At 47.1% G+C, this 17,647-nt stretch overlaps 1 protein-coding gene across 2 annotated transcripts in view; it reads left to right on the top strand.

Moving 5' to 3' along the window:
- Positions 1-17,647, top strand: part of PPP2R3B (protein phosphatase 2 regulatory subunit B''beta) — an 877,473-nt gene that overhangs the window by 715,640 nt on the left and 144,186 nt on the right. For both annotated transcript variants that reach the window (XM_069636634.1, XM_069636635.1), the window contains exon 9: positions 3,429-3,518. In XM_069636634.1, the coding sequence (XP_069492735.1) occupies positions 3,429-3,518 (90 nt within the window). The remainder of the gene's footprint in view (positions 1-3,428; positions 3,519-17,647) is intronic.

Here is a 17,647-nt window from a genome sequence, read left to right as displayed (position 1 = left end):
CATTATTTCAGATGTTTGGGTTCTGGAGATCATATCCCATGGCTACTGCCTTCCCTTCCGGCAGAGGCCTCACGGCCATCCACCAGGGAATCTCTCTTTGAAGAGTCCGGATCAGCTCCTTGCGCAGGAAATCAAATCCCTGCTGGAAAAAGGCGCCGTAGAACTGTTGCCTGTAGCGGAAAGGAACAAGGGATTGTATTCCCCATATTTTTTGATCCAGAAGAAAGACGGGGGATTGAGACCCATCATGGACTTGCGTGGTTTGAACAAGCTCCTCACGAAGGACAACTTCAAGATGGTTACTCTCTCTCAAGTCCTCCAGGCCCTTCAACTTCAGGACTGGTTGCTGTCTCTCGACCTCAAGGATGCTTACTTTCATGTGCCAATTCATCCCAAGCACAAGAAGTACCTGAGGTTCGCGGTTGGCGACTCGCATTTTCAGTTTCGGGTCCTGCCGTTCGGATTGACCTCCGCCCTGAGGGTCTTCACCAAGCTCATGGTGGTGGTGGCTGCGTATCTCAGGAAAGGGGGGATTCACGTCTACCCCTACCTGGACGATTGGTTGATCAGGGCGCGCTCTCCCGAGCAAGTCCTGGACCAGTCATCTGCCACTCCCTTCACAAGCTGGGCTTCTCCCTCAACTGAAAGAAGTCCCACTTGACACCTACCCAGTGGCTCCAGTACATCGGAGCAGTGCTCGACACATCCCTGGGGCAGTGTTCGCCAACCAGGTGAGGGCTCATCACATTCTGCAGATGGTGGACAAGTTTCAACATGCCCAGAGTCTCCCGGTGTTCGGGTTCTTGAGGTTGCTCGGCCTCATGACATCCTGCATTCTTTGGTTGTGGTTGAGATCTCTGCAATGGGCTCTCAAGCTCCAGTGGTCGCTGTCCTTCGACAGGATGTCGGACCCCGTTCAGGTGCCGCCCTCGATCACCCAGGATCTTCTGCGGTGGGCCGTCAAAGGCAATTTGATGAAGGGGGCTCCATTTTGGCTACCCTTGCCAGAGGTAACTATCGGGACGGATATATCACGGGATGGGGAGCTCATGCCAACGAGTTGACAGTCAGCGGTCGTTGGTCTCCGTCGGAGTCCAGACTCCATATCAATCTATTGGAGCTGAGGGCCATCAGGCTAGCCCTGATGGCTTTTCTGCCAGCTGTGCGGGGGAAGAATGTCCTGATTCTGACGGACAACACAGTAGCCGTGCACTACCTCAACAAAAAGGGGGGGGCAGGGTCTCTCCCTCTGTGCAGAGAGGCGATGCAGCTCTGGTTCTGGGCCATCCAGTAGGAAATTTTGATCTCGGTAGTTCATCTGGCCAGAGACGAAAACATGGCAGTGGAGGCTCTGAGCAGGCAGAGCACGGTCTCTCACGAGTGGGAGCTGGCTCAGGAGATTCTCCTGGAGATCTTCGCCCTTTGGGGGACCCCGACAAGTGGATCTCTTCGCCACCAGTGTCAACCAGAAGTGCGAAAGGTTCTGCTCGCGGGAATTTCCTCCAAGAGGAGCCTTAGGGGACTCGTTCGTAGTGGAGTGGTCCTTCCCACTACTCTACGCGTTTCCTCCAGTCCCCGTCATTCCGCAAGTGCTGCAGAGGTTAGAGGTTCGGTTCCCGAATTATCCTCATTGCTCCGGCATGGGCCAGGAGAACGTGGTACCTGGACCTTCTCGACATGTCCATTTGCCCTCCACGCCGTCTTCCGTACCAAGACGATCTGCTCTCACGGGACGGGGGGGATCAGGTTCTCCAGCCAGAGGTCAAGTCCCTCAACCTTCATGCTAGTCTTCTGAAAGGTTGAGGTATAAGGATTGGGACCTCCCTGAAGACGCAGTGTTTCGGCCAGAAGGCCCGCAACGAAGTCCCTGTACCGTTGCCGCTGGAGAAAGTTCTACGACTGGTGCAGGGTTAAGAATGTGGATCCTTTTTCATGTGCCATTCCTGTGGTTCTGTCTTTTTGGCTTTCGTTAGCCCACAAGGGCCTGCAAGTGGGTACCATTAAAGGTTACCTGGCGGCGCTGGCCATATTTAAGCGCTCGTCTGAGGAGTGTTCTTATTTTAAGATTCCTTTGAATTCCCAGTTTCTCAAAGGGCTCAGTAGTTTGTTCCCACCGTCACCGGTTGGGATTTGAACCTGGTTCTTAAATTCCTAATGGGGGCTCCGTTTGAGCCTTTACATTCTTGCCCTTTGAGACTGTTGACTTTTAAAACTGTATTTTTAGTTGCGGTTACTTCTGCTCGCAATGTGAGTGAGTTGCAGGCACTATCCACCCTTCACAGTGTTCCATAAGGTCAGGGTTGTCCTTAGGGTTCGTCCTTCTTTTCTTCCGAAGGTTGTGTCGGAATTTCATTTAAGCCAGAAGGTCATTCTTCCGGCGTTCTATCCTCCTCCGCATCCTGGTAAGGAAGAGGAGAGGCTCCATAGGTTGGATCCTAGGAGAGCGTTAAGCTTCTACATCTCACGCATGTCCCGGGTCAGAGTGGACGATCAGCTCTTTGTAGGATAGGCTGGAAGGTGTTTGGGTCAAGCTGTTACGAAGCTGAACTTGTCCAGAAGGATTATCTTGGCCATCTCGGAATGCTAACGTCTGGCGGGTAAAGACCCTCCGGTAGGCTTGAGGGCCCATTCTACTAGGGGTGTGGCTGCCTTCACTGCTCGGCAGAGGGGTGTTCCGATTCGTAACATTTGTGAAGCAGCCACATAGGCCTCTGTCCATACTTTTGTCAAACATTACTCCCTGGATTCTATCCATGGGCAAGATTTGGCCTTTGGTAAGGCAGTCCTCTATTCTGCAATTTGATTGGGCATTCTAAAATTCTAAATTCTTTTCCCACCTCCATACGCTGGTACTGCTTTGGGAGTCCATCATAGATGTGGAGTACGTCAGAGGAATCAATCCCCTCAAAGAACAAGTTACTTTCTTACCTGGTAACGTTCTTTCGATGGGATGTTCCAACGACGTATTCCACATCGAACCCTCCCAGCCTGCCCCTCTACAGAACTTTTTATGCGATTGCAGCTTCCGTTTCCGCAAGGCTTTCTGTAGTTATTCTGGCAGAAGATTGGTGCCACACGTTCTGGGAAAAAACTACAACTGAGGCTACGGGCGTTGTGCGTCCTACTTATAACATCCGGTCACGTCGGCTCAACGGAGGCCCTTTGAGGACAGCGTATCGACGTCATCGACGCAGGGCGCAGATGCCGAAAATGTTCCCAAGCAGCACAGCTGTGGTGATTACCTGTCATAGATGTGGAATACGTCGTCGGAATAAGTGATAATGTTACACTCTGGCACTTTCTCATTCCTGCAGGCATGACACATGTCAACCGCAATGCAGCAGCTAATTCGTATGAATTGTTCCTGGAAATACTCGTATTAAATGTTGGAAAAAGTGTAATCTTTCATTTTTTGTATTTATTTGAAGGGGCAAGAAGGCACCAAAAGAAGGGAAAATTAATTATGTTGATTTTGTGTGGTTTTTGATATCTGAAGAAGATAAAAGAACCCCTACAAGGTACTGTATGTCGTTGTCTTACCTTATATTTAATTGGCATAAATAATGTGAGACATTAAAGGTAAATGCCTTATACATACCACGCTGTCTTCAGTTGTAGTCAGGTTAAAACATTGTACCTAAAATAACATTCTTGTTTCTTTGCCACTGCTTTCTATGTAGTTTATAACTTGACTGAGAAGAGATATGAACAATCATATATCTGTTTTTCTATAAATAAGCTATTAAAATGTTTAATTTATTAAACTGAGGAGACGTTTTCGAGAAATTTTCAAACATACAAAGATAATTGTTTTGACCTACAGAAAGGTTTCATGTGTTCGCAAACCCTTGGTGTATTTGGTAACTGATAGCAAAAATGTGAAGAAATAAGGTGTGAATGACACATTTAATATTCCTTGTTGCTTCTATGGGAAATGGGTGACGATGGGATGAAGAAATGTGTGTGGTTGGCAGTGGGAGGAAGAGCTGGGGCATTGCTGTTCAAACTTCATATCAGTAACGGGCTATTGATTAAATGGCCTGCTTTTGATAAAATGATTGCACTTTGGGGTGTTTAGCTTAAAATAAGTTACCAGTGGCAATCTTTCAGAATTGCAGTGTTTCAGACCTTTTTGGTGCTTTTAAGATGATCTGCAAAGAGACCTTCCTATGGATCGATGGAGCTTAGCATTAATGAATGTGCCAAACACTGTTAAATGCACAGCTGGGGCTGCGCTAACTCACCTGAAAGAAAGTTCCTCTGGTAACAGAAATGCTGTATGCTCTGACTGAGACAATTGTCTGTGGAACCAGAATTTCCTCCTGTGTGATATGTTTAAAGGGGAAGAGGAGTGTGGCAATGGGCCTAGCATGAGAACCTCGCTTTAAGTGTGCTAATGTTGTTTTCCTCTCCCCTCCCCCCATTCCAACTCTTGGGCCTTCAGGGCATGTGTCATGAAGGACAACAACTCTTGCAGTCCACTGACTTTAAGGTTGATTTAAATGTTTAAAAAACAGGATGGCTCTGGATTGTTGCCCTAGCCTAAATAGTCATGATCTAACTTTACTCCCCTTGTCCATGTGTTGCCATCTCTGTCGCCGCCCTCTCCAACCCCGAAATTGGTATATATTGAAGATTTATGTTCTCCTAGTTATATCAATATTAATAACATGTCTATATGTAATGTCTATTGATCTTTTTTCTTTTTTTTAACACAAGAACAGTTGTCCGGAAAAAGAAAGTGAATTGACACTGACTGGAACTGTTGCATGGTTTTGAGAGCAAGTGTGAACAATGTCCTGGCTGTCCCCAGTGGAAGAACACCCTGTCCCTGACAGGAGTGCCTGTCCCTAGACCGTGAGTGGTGCGCCGCCTATCTAACAGGGATAGTGGAAGAAATGCTGTCCATAACCTCTACCAATTGAAAACTGTCAAATTCTGTTAGAGTTAAAATAAATCGAGATACAACCAATCAGCTGTTATTATCCGAACATGACTGCATATTGGATACTGTAAGTAACAGCTCACTGACTGACTGGTGGAGAAACAATGTATATTGGTAACCCTGGGAATTATTGATTGATTTATTTACCCACAGGTATCAAATATACCAAACACAATTGGTTGTGCTCAAAAACCTGTTAAAAACAATTGCCCATATACTTTGGCCCTTTTAAAAGGATCACTTCATGTTAGTGCAGTTATAATTATGGTGTAGCATATCCCTTCTTGTTGTCTGGGATGTCACAATAGTTATGAGACCCCTCATGACCCATTGGCTGACCGGTTTCAATGGCATACAAGATTAAACCATCTTCTTCAGTACTGTTGTTTATGTTGTGGTAATTCACATTCCAACAGGTCACTATATTGTACAGTGTAGGCGAGCGCCTCCGTCTCCTGTATGGAGACAAAGATAGAAAAACAGGGTATAAGTACCCCATTGCCTTCATACTATCTGCATTCTAGCAGAGTAACAGCTGCATTGTTTCGAAAATCAAGTGTTACTCTAATTTATGAAAGGAACTGGTCCTTGCCACATCATTAAGTGGCTGTGCACCTGCTCTGGTGACAAGGAAGGAGGGGGGGAGGATGCATACTAAACCATGATGACTCATAGATATGTAATATCAACCTAAATCTGGCTCTGGTTGTGCCTTATTGTGAATCATTCTGATTATGTTAGCATCTTGTGGTTCGAGACAATATATATCCACCCACCTGATAGTAATTGGTGGTCGGTGTGGAACAAGGGGCAGCATGGTTCTTAGACGAGCCTGCTTCTATTTGTTGTCAGTGGGCCTCTCAGAGCTCTGAACAGGGTAAAGAGGGAGAGTGCCGGCTGTTAAAGGTGCAGAGAAATTGATGTGGAACATTTTTTATTGTAACAGATGTAATGTAATGCTCGCAAAGTCGTGAGTGCTTACCTTCCTGTGCCGCTTCCCTGTGCTTGTATCAGTCGCGGTCCGCTCAGTCTGTTGGAAACCAGCATTTCCGGTGCTAGCGCGGATTAAAGTTGATTCCACGTTCCTCATGAGGGGCGTGGTATCTAGGTCACATGACCGCAGGCTTGGGCAATACGCAGCGGCCATTATGGATTGGGCAAGGAGTATATTTATATGCCAAGGAAAGCAGTGTATTCACATCCACGGTGCAGAGTATGAACGGATGTGCAAAAGGCTCTTAGTATAATTCACCTTTATACCTCAACAACTGGCTTGTCAGGGCTACATCTCCGGAAGCGGTTCACCACACCTCCCATGCCCTTATGAACACGCTGCACGATCTGGGCTTCTCGCTTAATATCAAGAAGTCGTAGCTGCAGCCCACACATACTCTGACATTCTTGGGCCTCATCTGGGACACGTGTTCCGAGAAGGTATTTCCGTCGGAGGACAAGATCACTGCCATCAAGAGGGCCGCCACCCACTTCGTCAGCAGAGAGGTAACCTCGGCTTGGTGGTACCAGCATCTCCTGGGTCTCTTGGGGGCTGTCCTATTAGCCATCCCACACACGAGACTGAGGAGGATTCAGCTGCACTTCGCGGCCTCATGGAACCCGGAGCGGGGCTCTCAATCCAAGAGGTTCAACGTTCCTCCATCTCCCCACCCAGACCTACCATGGTGGTCCAGGGAATGCAACCTATGGACGGGCAAGCCCTTTCATCCGCCCACTCCACAGGCCACCATCACCACAGACTCCTCGCTTGAGGTGTGGAGATCCACACTGGGTGATCTTTCGGTGCACAGCACCTGGACTCGACAGGAGCAGGAATACCACATCAATTGGTTACAGCTGAACGCCATCTGGCTAGCGCTCAGAGCATTCCTACCACTTCTCAGGGGCAAGGTTTTCCTCATCCAGACAGACAACTCGACCAGCATGTACCACGTCAACAAGCAGGGAGGCACCAGATCCCCTCCGCTGTGCAGACTGGCAATCACATGTGGGAGCGAGCCCTGGAAAATTATATCTTCCTCACGGCAGTACACCTCCCAGGGGAAGCCAACCTGGAGGCAGAAAGGCTCAGTAGGTTGGGAGCGGATAATTACGAGTGACTGCTAAACAACCTCGTCATTCAGGAGATCTTCTACAAGTGGGGTCATCCCCAGGTGGATCTCTTCGCCACCTGGCACAACAAGAAGTTCCCTCAGTTTGCCTCCTGGCAGGGACAGGGCCCCGGCTCCCTGGGCAACGCATTTCGGCCTCAATGGAACGGCATTAAGGCTTACGCCTTCCCGCCCACTCCGCTGATTCACAGAGTGATTTGCAAGATCAAGGAGTCTTGCCAGCTCAACATCATTCTAATAGCTCCATGGTGGCTGGCCGGACCATGGTTTTCGGAGCTGCTCAGCCTCTCAGAGATGCCTCTGATTCACCTCCCGATGGGTCGAGCTCATCTTCTGGTGCAGCAGGGGGACAGGGTCATCCGCCCCGTGCCACAGAAACTAGCACTCACCTGCTCAGGTACCACGCTGTAACGCTGCGGCACCTCAGCCTCTCCCAGGCTAATCTGGAAATCATACAGGGCGCAAGGAGTAAGGCTACCAGGGCCCAGTATAAAAGTAAATGGACCAGATTCTGGCACTGGGCAGACTCCAAGGATATCGACCCCCTGGCATGCACTTTGGATGACGTGCTCTCTTTTTCGGCGCACCTCGCTCACTCGGGTGTGCAGGTGGACACCTGCTGTACATACCTCGCAGACATCGGGGCTTACAGGAATTCAGAGGAGGGGAATCTTCTCCTCCTCCAATTCTATTGTTAAGAAACATTTGATTGGGCTTGCAAGGCTATTCCCCCCTCCGCCCCCCGTCAAGAGGCCGCACCCAGTATGAGACCTCAACATGGCACAGAGACTGCCCTTATCGATTTCAAGGCCCAAATAGATTCACTCAGAAACGAGGGAAAATTAGCACTCCTCCTACTAGATCTCTCAGCCTCCTTTGACCTGGCGGACCATAAAGTCCTGTGTAATCACTTGGACTCTGCGGCCCACTTCTCAAGGGAACTATAGTCTGGATACAGTCCTTCCTTAGTGACAGGACTATGAGGATGTTCTCCCCCTTGCCGGCAGCAGACCCGATACCCATTACTTGTGGAGTGCCCCAGGGATCATGCCTCTCGCCAACACTCTACAATATCTTCACCAAGCCACTCTTTGACGATCTTGACAATCTGGGTATCACCTATACCAACTACGCAGACGATACCCAGATTCCCCTACCACTTACTGGGGATTACGGGGAAGATCTGGCTCTGTTGAACAGAATCTATAGCATTGTTCAGGCATGTATGGCCAACCATGGCCTATGTTTGAACGATGACAAAATGGAGCTCATCATCCTGGGCACCGCAGTTCGCATCTCAAAAATCAACCCAAATTACTCTGCATTTATTATCGATGGGAACACTATCAAGGTCGCCAGAGAAGTAAAAACCCTAGGTTTTTACCTCAACTCGACCCTATCCCTTACCAAACAGGTAAACTCACTGGCCTCATCTACGGCCTACACATGTAAATTAATACGAGCCGGGAAACAATTCCTATCAGTTGACAGTTGCTTAATCCTATCCAGAGCCCCCATCCTATCAAAACTCGATTATTGTAATGCCCTCTACATAGGGGCAAACAAACAAATCATCAATAGAATACAAGTGCTCCAAAATAATGCGCTTAGGGCTGCCCTAAGTATTCCTAGAAGAGCACATATTTCTGAAATAAGACGGAAACACAAATGGCTCTCCACTCAGGAAAAAATCAACCTCAAATCAGCCTCCCTCATCTAACTGAACGATTTATCAGAAAAATCTCCATTAGACCAACAAGAATAGTCAGCCCCAACTGCCTTCTAGTGCTCAGATTTAAACTGACCACTATTGGAGGGTCCAGCTTCCCAGTTAGGGCAGCTCATTTGTGGAACGCCCTACCTCACGCACTTAGATCTGACCAAACGTTCAACAAATTCAGAAAGAACACAATAAAATGGCTCACTGAGAATGATATGTAACCCGCATTCTCCCCACGTACCAACCTCGTACACCTGCATGTAATGCACCCGATATAGATTTGCCTATATGTAAACGTCAGCTATATGATGACATGTCTACATACCGCTGTACATGTACTTTACTGCCTTACCCTCATCCTGTTGAGCCTAAGAAAGTCATTTTTACCTTTGCTTTGTAAACCTGCAACTTCTGTAACTAAGCTGTAAGCCCTCTTTTCACCTGCGCCCTGCTACCTCAGGGTCCGGCGCGCACAATAAATAAATAAACAAAACAAAAACGTAGTCTTGGGTGCCCTGGTGCACAAACCGTTCGAGCCAACGGCCTTGGCGGACATCAGGCTGGTCACCATCAAGACGACCTTGCTAGTCGGCCACACCTCTGCTCGTAGGGTCAGCGAAATACAGGTGGTGGTTGCCTCTGAACCATATACTACCTTTCACAGGGAAAAAGTAGTTGTACGGTCACACCTGGCATTTCGGCCCAAGGTGCCGTCTGCTTTCCACCTGAACGAGGAAATAGTCCTTCCTACGTTCGTGGCCGATCCCAAGGACGAAGCACAGAAAATGATGCACTGCCTGTATGTCAGGCGTGCCCTGAAATTTTACTTGGGCAGGACCAAGGGCTTCCGCAAATCGGACGCCCTGTTTGTCACTTTCAGAAGCTCAGGACCAGGCTATCAGGCCTCCATATAGCGCTGGATGGTCGCGGCCATCAAGGGAGCCTACGAGGGCCAGCACAAGCCTCTTCCAGCCAACATGCACACCCACGCAGTCAGGGCCAAGGCAACGGCCATCACATTCCAGTGCCATGTCCCCTGGCAGGTCATAAGCACGGCGGCTACTTGGGCCACTCCCTCGGCTTTCTGTAAGCATTACTGTTTGGATGCCGGCTCTAGATCTGACGCGGCTTTCGGACAGGCGGTTCTCGGGTACCTTTTTGCTTAAGGAGGGTCTCCTCTCCACTCTGAGGCTGCATTCAGTTATAATCGCCCATGCAGTATGACGGAAAGGGGACGGGACGTAAGAGTAGTTATAAGTTACTCACTGTAGTGACTTAACATACTCTTAGTCCTTAGTCCCCTTACCTCCATACTTCCTACCATCCTCCCTCTAATAATACTGGTGTCATTAGGCAATGTGAAATCTATTGTCGACGCGTCAGTGGAGACTGAGGTGTGGCGCTGGAGGGCGAAGTCAGGGCAGCGCATGCTCCCTGGGCCGCATCCCCCCGCGCCTCTAAATTTAAAGGGGAAGAAGATTTTTTCTGGTGAAAAAGGTTCCGTCTCCCGTCCCTTGGATGGGCGCCAATGTAGTATGGAGGAAAGGGGACTAAAGACTAAGAGTACATTAGTCACTACGGTGAGTAACTTATTATTTCTCCACCAGTCAGTCAGGTGTTACTTAAGGGATCCAATATCCAGTCCTGTTCGGAAAATAATAGCTGATTGGTTGTATCTCGAGTTATTTTAACTCTAACAGAATTTGACACTTTTCAATTGGTAGGGATTAGGGACAGCTTCTCTTCCACTATCCCTGTTAAATAGGTGGCGCACCACTCACCATCGAAGGCCAGGCACTCCTGTCGGGGAGAGGGTGTTCTTCCACTAGGGACAGCCAGGACATTGTTCACACTTGTTCTCTGAAAACCATGCAGCAGTTCCAGTCCGTGTCAAATCACTTTCTTTCTCCGAAGAACCGTACTTGTGTGTTAAAAGACTGTTCAATTAAAGGCTAGGGAAGGTAATCTTCCTATTATGTTCTCAATCGTACTCTGTTGTATTGCTTATGTCAATTGATAGCCTTGACAAAGAGAAACTGTCGAAACATGTATTGGCTGAAGGTCTGAACTGTTGAATTATACGGAATAAAGTTAGTTAACCAATTTTACTAACCTATAACTGTTGAATTATACAGAATAAAATTGCAGTCAATTAATTTTAAAACCTTTATCTTGCCAATTGCACATATGATCGTTTAAATCATGAATATTTGGGCTAGCGCAACAATCCACGGCCACCCTGTTTTTCCTTATTTACCTTTTGAGGTTGGGAGTAGAGCCTCTGCGCTCTGGCTGTGCAGCAAGCGCGATTACACGTTAAGACGCCAAGCACAGTGAGAGTCGTATCTACTCACTTTACTTTAATCTGATTTACATGTTGTAAGCATAGGAGAAGGAAGACCTTGTATTCCCCAAGGAGTGCCATGATATATATATATATGTATATATATATATTGAGAGAGAGAGCAGCAATGGGGATAGCAAGTGTCCCTAGGGTGCAGTTGATTTAATGGCTTCCAGTTACACACTCTGCTCCATCATTGAGGATGGATATTCACAATCCCACGGCGAGGCCTGAGCCACACATCGTTTTATGGATACTGTTGAGCACTTCTATTTGAAGTCTGCATTGGTCAAATACTACATGCAAGGTGAGGGAATGGGGATAGGCTGTCATCCATCCAGTACAGCGACCAGTGTATTTGGAGCCATATCTGTCTGGAAACAGATTGGTATGTTGAGCGTTTGATTAGCCGGCAAGAATTTAATTTCAACATTTTCTAGTTATGCTCTGGTTATGAGAGGGGGAGGGCTTAGTCGCTTGGTAAATTAAAGATTGATCCCCAAAGGGTATTTCCAACAATGTCATTTTGTTTGGATGGTTACTTTCTGCCACTCTAGTGGTGAAGACTCCATGTGAAATTGGCCAGGCACTTTTGCATACAGAAAACTGATTTGCTTTTGCCGCATGCTTTCCCTTGATGCTTCAGTTGTTCTCGTTCGAATTCTGTTCTTTCTGATTTATTAGGTGGAAGGGTGGATGTGGTCCTCTTGTCAAATGTGGGGAATTTCAAATTTTTCCAACCCTCTTTTGTACATCAGAAACATGGAAAATAAGATCAATAAAAAAGAATATATGGATACCAATAGCATATTAATTGAATGGCTAAAGGCAATCCATAATAAAAGTAAAGGTGACAGTAAATCCTCACTCTAAGGGAGGGGATTACAGAGTTTTGGGGTCACAGTGTTGGCTGTGGAGAAATAAGGCAAGTGGATTTAATGTCTCGAAGAACTGGACCACAAAGTATCAGCAGGTGGTTGAACAATTAACCTATTTGCCTGATAAACTCTTCTGCGATTTCAAGGTTGGCTAGTTGGTAAGGAATCTGAAGGGGCAGGTGTATGGAGTCCTATAGTTGGTGGCTGCTTGAGCACAGGGATAGTCTAGTATAATTCTGAGGTGTAAATTGTTCTTTTCCAGTGCTATAAATAATGATGAGATCTCTTGTTGGCTTTACACTTTACTTGATGACCTGCAAAACAAGCCTCTTTTACCCTACAAAGTCCTTGTTGGAGAAAGCCCTGCACGGATTCATATATATTAACTTTAGGTATGTTGATTATGATGTTTCGCAAGTCTTTTATTTGAGCACACTTCTTTAATGCTTTCCTACTAACATGTCTCTGTTTCTCGCAAAATACTTAATGTTTTGCTTTTTAAACAATATTTTCTGTTGTCTGGGACACACCTTTTTTTCTTATTTATAGAGTCTCTGGGTCATCATTGTTAAACACTCCAGGTAGATGTTCATACTGAACTTTCATGGTTTGTTGAGGCAACCATGGTTCTCACTTCTATTTATATTGGTGGCATAGTGTACTGCAAACGCATATGCGAGTCCAACACTCACTAGCCCTATTCAGATATATGTTTAATTCAATTCTATACTAACCACATTAAGTAATGTTGCAAACCCATATTATTACATACAAATAAAATATTTCTTTGAAAAGTAGCACACATCTGCAAGCTGTGGCATACAAAAGACAAGAAATAAACCTTCACCTCGCACAACAAGAAAGTTCAAACATATCTATTAAAAAGGTTTTCATGAATCAGAGATTTGCTTCATGCACCTCTCTATTATCTCAGCAATATACTGTTGTAACATTATGAAGATTTACTATCAGTGCTATGTATTGTTTGGCTCAGTGTTTTTTGCATTAAAATATAACTATGAGAGATCCATGAGAGTTTCTCTTCAATTGTATCTATGCGTTTCTCTCAGTGCTGACAAACTCAGACAATGGAAAATGCCTAGTGATTCACTGTCAAGTTTCTTCGGACACACTGGCCGATGGATAATTGCCAGTAGTAATAAAATGCTCTCGGAAAAGATTAAAGACCCCTGGAGAGCATCCATGGAATTTCTTTTCTAGTACATCTGTATTTGAAGTGTTAGGATGTATTTGTATTCAAATCTTTTTAAGTCCTGCTATAGAAAGCTTTGTTGCTGCCAGAGTTTGTGAAGACAAATATTAGAGAGAGTTGGCCTGGTTGTCAAGTCTACTGCTCCATCATACATAAGAAGTGCAAACTCGAGATGATCTCTGTTAGAGCAGTGGCCATTTTGTAAGAGCCATTGGAACTGTTTGAGCTGGAAAGTGATTTTCTGAATGGTGCTATAAACCGCTTGTTTAATCTCTCTGCAGATTGGTACAATAATGTGTTTTCCACTTTTGTGCACATTACATTATTTTTTCATTTGCCCATAATATGTTACATTGCTTAGATGCATCGAAGAAACACTTGCATCCACCAGATTTTAGAGAGACCTTTTTGCTAGGTCAGTCAGAGGGCCATGCACAGGGTGTGCATGCAGGAAGATGAGTCTAGAAAAATGATACAATGTGTATGGCAGCCCAGCAACAGATAAGCAGCAGCTGGATTGGAGTGCCCGTCACCTCCACCACACACACCAGCATACACAAAACTGCTACAAAAACACAAGCAGCTAGTAGCATACATATAGCATACATACAGGTACCCATACATATAAACATTCAGATGCCAACATTAAGACACCACACACAAATGCAGAGAGCACGCCCACACCAACATTGACACACTGTTACACACATATATAAATATAAAAACAACTTGTTTACCAACACACAAGCTCCCAATTACAAATACTGAAACACTAAAATGAATTCATTAACATGTGTATACCGGCTAACTGACACCCCATCAACACAAAGCGGTGTGCACACACACACGGACATATACATATGTATATACAATATTTACTGCTGCAGCGGGGCATAAATAGATTGCACGTGCATTACATTTTAATGGATTTCTTCCTCCCACAGATTCCTCAACTCAGATCTTCTCCAGCACCTTCAGTCTACAGAGCATTTTTCAGCCCCCACTGGATGCATTGTATCCTTGCCACAGCTCCGCTCGCACCGTTGGTCCCCACCATGCTGATCACAGGCAGCACATAGTCATAGTCTTCAGCGTACCATGGCTTAACAGCCTTTTCTAGCACAGTCAGTATGCTGCTTTAGAATGCCACTAGCTTTCGTGACATATTTCATTTTGTGATGCTCAGTTTCCCAAAGTTGATGGAGGTAAATGTCCATGTAGGATCCCCACAATGTTTGCCTCTGCTGGCTTGGGTAGAAACATAACCTGGAGAACTGCGAGTCTTGCCTATCAGTGCATTTGATGCCTTCTGGGGTTGTGCCGCTGAACTCTACATCAACACCTGTACACCTTCCTCCATAAGGGCAGGAATAGGACTCCGTCAAAGTTTCCAGCATCAGACCCTTCCTCCAAAGAGTCTTAAGTACATGAATTGCAGCCCGATGAAGACCGTTCTTTGGTTGCTACCAGAATGATAATGTGACCCTGCAAGAGGTCTCACTCTCCAAAGGGCACCTCGAAGTGACACTCTTCCTAATCCTCAAACAAGAGGAGACATCACTTTCTCTTCAGCAGTGATGACCTATTGGAAGAATCATTACCTCAGCTAATGTTCCACACCAGTGTCTCTACTACGGGGCAGTGGGAAGCATTCAGGTGTCTGATTGAAGGCTTTGAGAGCTGTGGTCCAAGCCAGTGCCCACTGCTCTTTTTGGTACCGGCAGAGGGACCCCCATTAGTCCTGCAATCGTACAACGGGTTGCTCTGTTCCGGGCCCTCTAATGGAGACTGCTGTCCCCCAACACTTCCGGGGTCAAAGCCATGTTTTGCATTCCTCGATTTGGAAACCTGTGCCAACATCTGTGCCAACATCTTCCTGAATAATGCTTTCGTTTCCAGTAGTCAATTTATATAGAAGATGGGTCAAATCTTTAATGGGGAGGGTGATCCTATCCACTATCGTCTGGAGCTCTTGTAATCTGATGAAGTGGAAGCTATCTGAGGAGTCGGATGACTTGGACAATGATCTGACTACATTGTCCTCTGACTTGCTGTACACCACTGGGTTGGATACCTCACACAAATTTGATTACATGCAGGCATCAGCCTCTGAGAAGCAACATGTGGTTATTCAAAACATTATCAAGGCTGTAGAGACCCTTTGGTTGTCTGCCCCCATGAAGCCTGTGGTCCGGTTTAACCTCAGACATCCTCGAACACGGTCTGCCGAGTGAGACACTGCTCCCTTTTTAGCCCGGTGGTTGCTGGCCCCGTTATGGCCACTTAGCTTAAACCTGCTTCTGCTCAGTCTGTGGACCAGGAAAGTGCAAAGAAACATCATTCAACTTACTTGAATCTGGGTTTTTTGTCCACACACCCTACATCGGAGAGCCATGTGGGGACAGGCCTCTGCTGCTGGGTCAGAATTGGCAACTTTTTACAACATAGCAAGGCAGCAAGAAATGTAATGCCATAGGACACAACCTGTTGGCTTCAGGCAGGCTTCCTTTAAGAGTTGTGATTGCCGCCTTTTCCCTGGTCAAGTACACCAACCGCATATAGAGTGTATTTACTGAAGCAACTGATAACCTCCTTATGCAGGATGTGAAGGATGGATTTACCTCTCTGGTGAAGGATGGTAAGGAGGTAAGGGAGGACATGCCTTGCTAGTCTCCCCAGTTTCCTGAGGCAGTTTTGGACATGCCATCAGGCAGGGCCTCCTTGCCAGAGTAGATGGTGAGCATCTTGCAGATGGTTCACCTATTTCAAACCCATCCATGTCCCAGCCTTGGCCATTCTGCACCTTTTGGGCAGTATGGTATCCTGCACCTTAGTAGTGCACAGCGCTCTGTTGTGCATGAGGTTTGCTGGCTGTCAGTGACCTCCGGGCCATATGTTGGAACTGTTGCAGGTCTCAAAAAGGTAATTACAGGGCCTACTCTAATCGCCCCTGTGGGACAGTGTCCTAGGGAGACAGCCTTTTTTGGAACCCTTGCGGCACATGTTTGTCAAAGATGCCTCCCTGAAGAGCTGCTATCTTCACCTACACAAATCTTGTGGTGAGTAGTGACAGTCATTGAGGGACCCCCCCCGCCAAACAGTGCAATGGGGCCATAAGGGTACAGCCAGAGACTGCCCTACCACAGTTGGGGTATGGGGGAGTTGAGAGGAACCTTAGTCCCTGGCTCCTGTGACCAATCACAGGGTATTGGGGGAGACCCTTCCCATGAGGCCAGCGGGGTGAGGCTGCTACCCGATAGTCCCCCTGTGGGTGGTGCTCAGCGGGTGGATCTCATGGGGATGGAAGCCCTCCATGGGACTAGTATTTACCACCTCCATTTCTGTCCGCTTTCCTGTCACCCCACTCAGTCACCTGTGGTCCCACACACCTCTGTCTATCTCTGTAGAGTTGATGACTTTGTTCATACAAATCATACTAGGACAAGGAAAAGAGAGGCTTACCTAGGCAGAGTACATCCCATCACTGACATGATGAAGATCAGAAAAGGAGGAAAAGGCCCACTGTGGAACCCACATACGTGGTTCATTCTACTAGAGATAGCCCAGATGATAAAAAAGAAAGCAAGGAAGGACTGTGTACCTCTTCAAGCCAGGCCTGGAGGAGCAAGGAGCAAGATGCCGGTTCTGGGGATGCGCATCTCCAATAGGTCCATGGAGTAGGGACCTTCGCCTGTCGGAGAGAAGAAATACGACCGGCGAAGCCAAAGCAAGAAGAAACCTGACCGGTGAAGCCAAACCAAGAAGAAACCGCGCAGCTGAGGACGCGAGATAGAGCATGCTGCTGCAGAGCCGCCAAACACAGAAGCAGTACGGAAGCCCTGCTCCTCTCCCAGGACAGGCCGGAGAGTGCATCAGCATTTCCCAAAGGTGGGGAAAGGGTCTGGCGGCTGGTGGGACACAGAGGGGGCCAACCAGATTAAAGAAAGACTTACCAATACCCTGAGAGACAGAAAGGGATAGCAAACGAACTGTAAAAGCAGGAACAAACTTTACCAAATATCCTATGTGGAAAAGTACCTGGCAGGAGAGTACATAAGGGGCCTCATTACGAGTCCGGCGGTAACCGAGGCAGTAAAACCACCTGGTTACCGCCGGACTCGTATTACCATTCCGCCTCTGTGAATCCCGGAATTACCGGAGCATTAGAAGCCCGGTTTCCCGGGAATCACGGAGGCGGAATGGTGTTAATCCCCATTCCCATTGAGTCCTGTTGGACTCAATGGGAATGGGGATCAGGGAAACACTGCAGCATCTCGTAATGCTGCCGGTGTTTCCTCGTCCGCCTGCAGGCGGGCAGTGTTAAACTCGCCAGGTCAGACCTGGCGGGAACATCACCTCCCGCCTGCAGGAGTTGTGATCGCCCGGCATGGAAACAACGGTGGCAGTGGGTTTACCGCCAC

The sequence above is a fragment of the Ambystoma mexicanum genome, chromosome 7p (genome assembly GCF_040938575.1).
Source record: "Ambystoma mexicanum isolate Mex_15411 chromosome 7p, UKY_AmexF1_1, whole genome shotgun sequence".
NCBI lineage: Eukaryota > Metazoa > Chordata > Amphibia > Caudata > Ambystomatidae > Ambystoma > Ambystoma mexicanum.
Note: the sequence above shows the minus strand (reverse complement) of the source record. Positions and strands in the feature narration are given on the sequence as shown.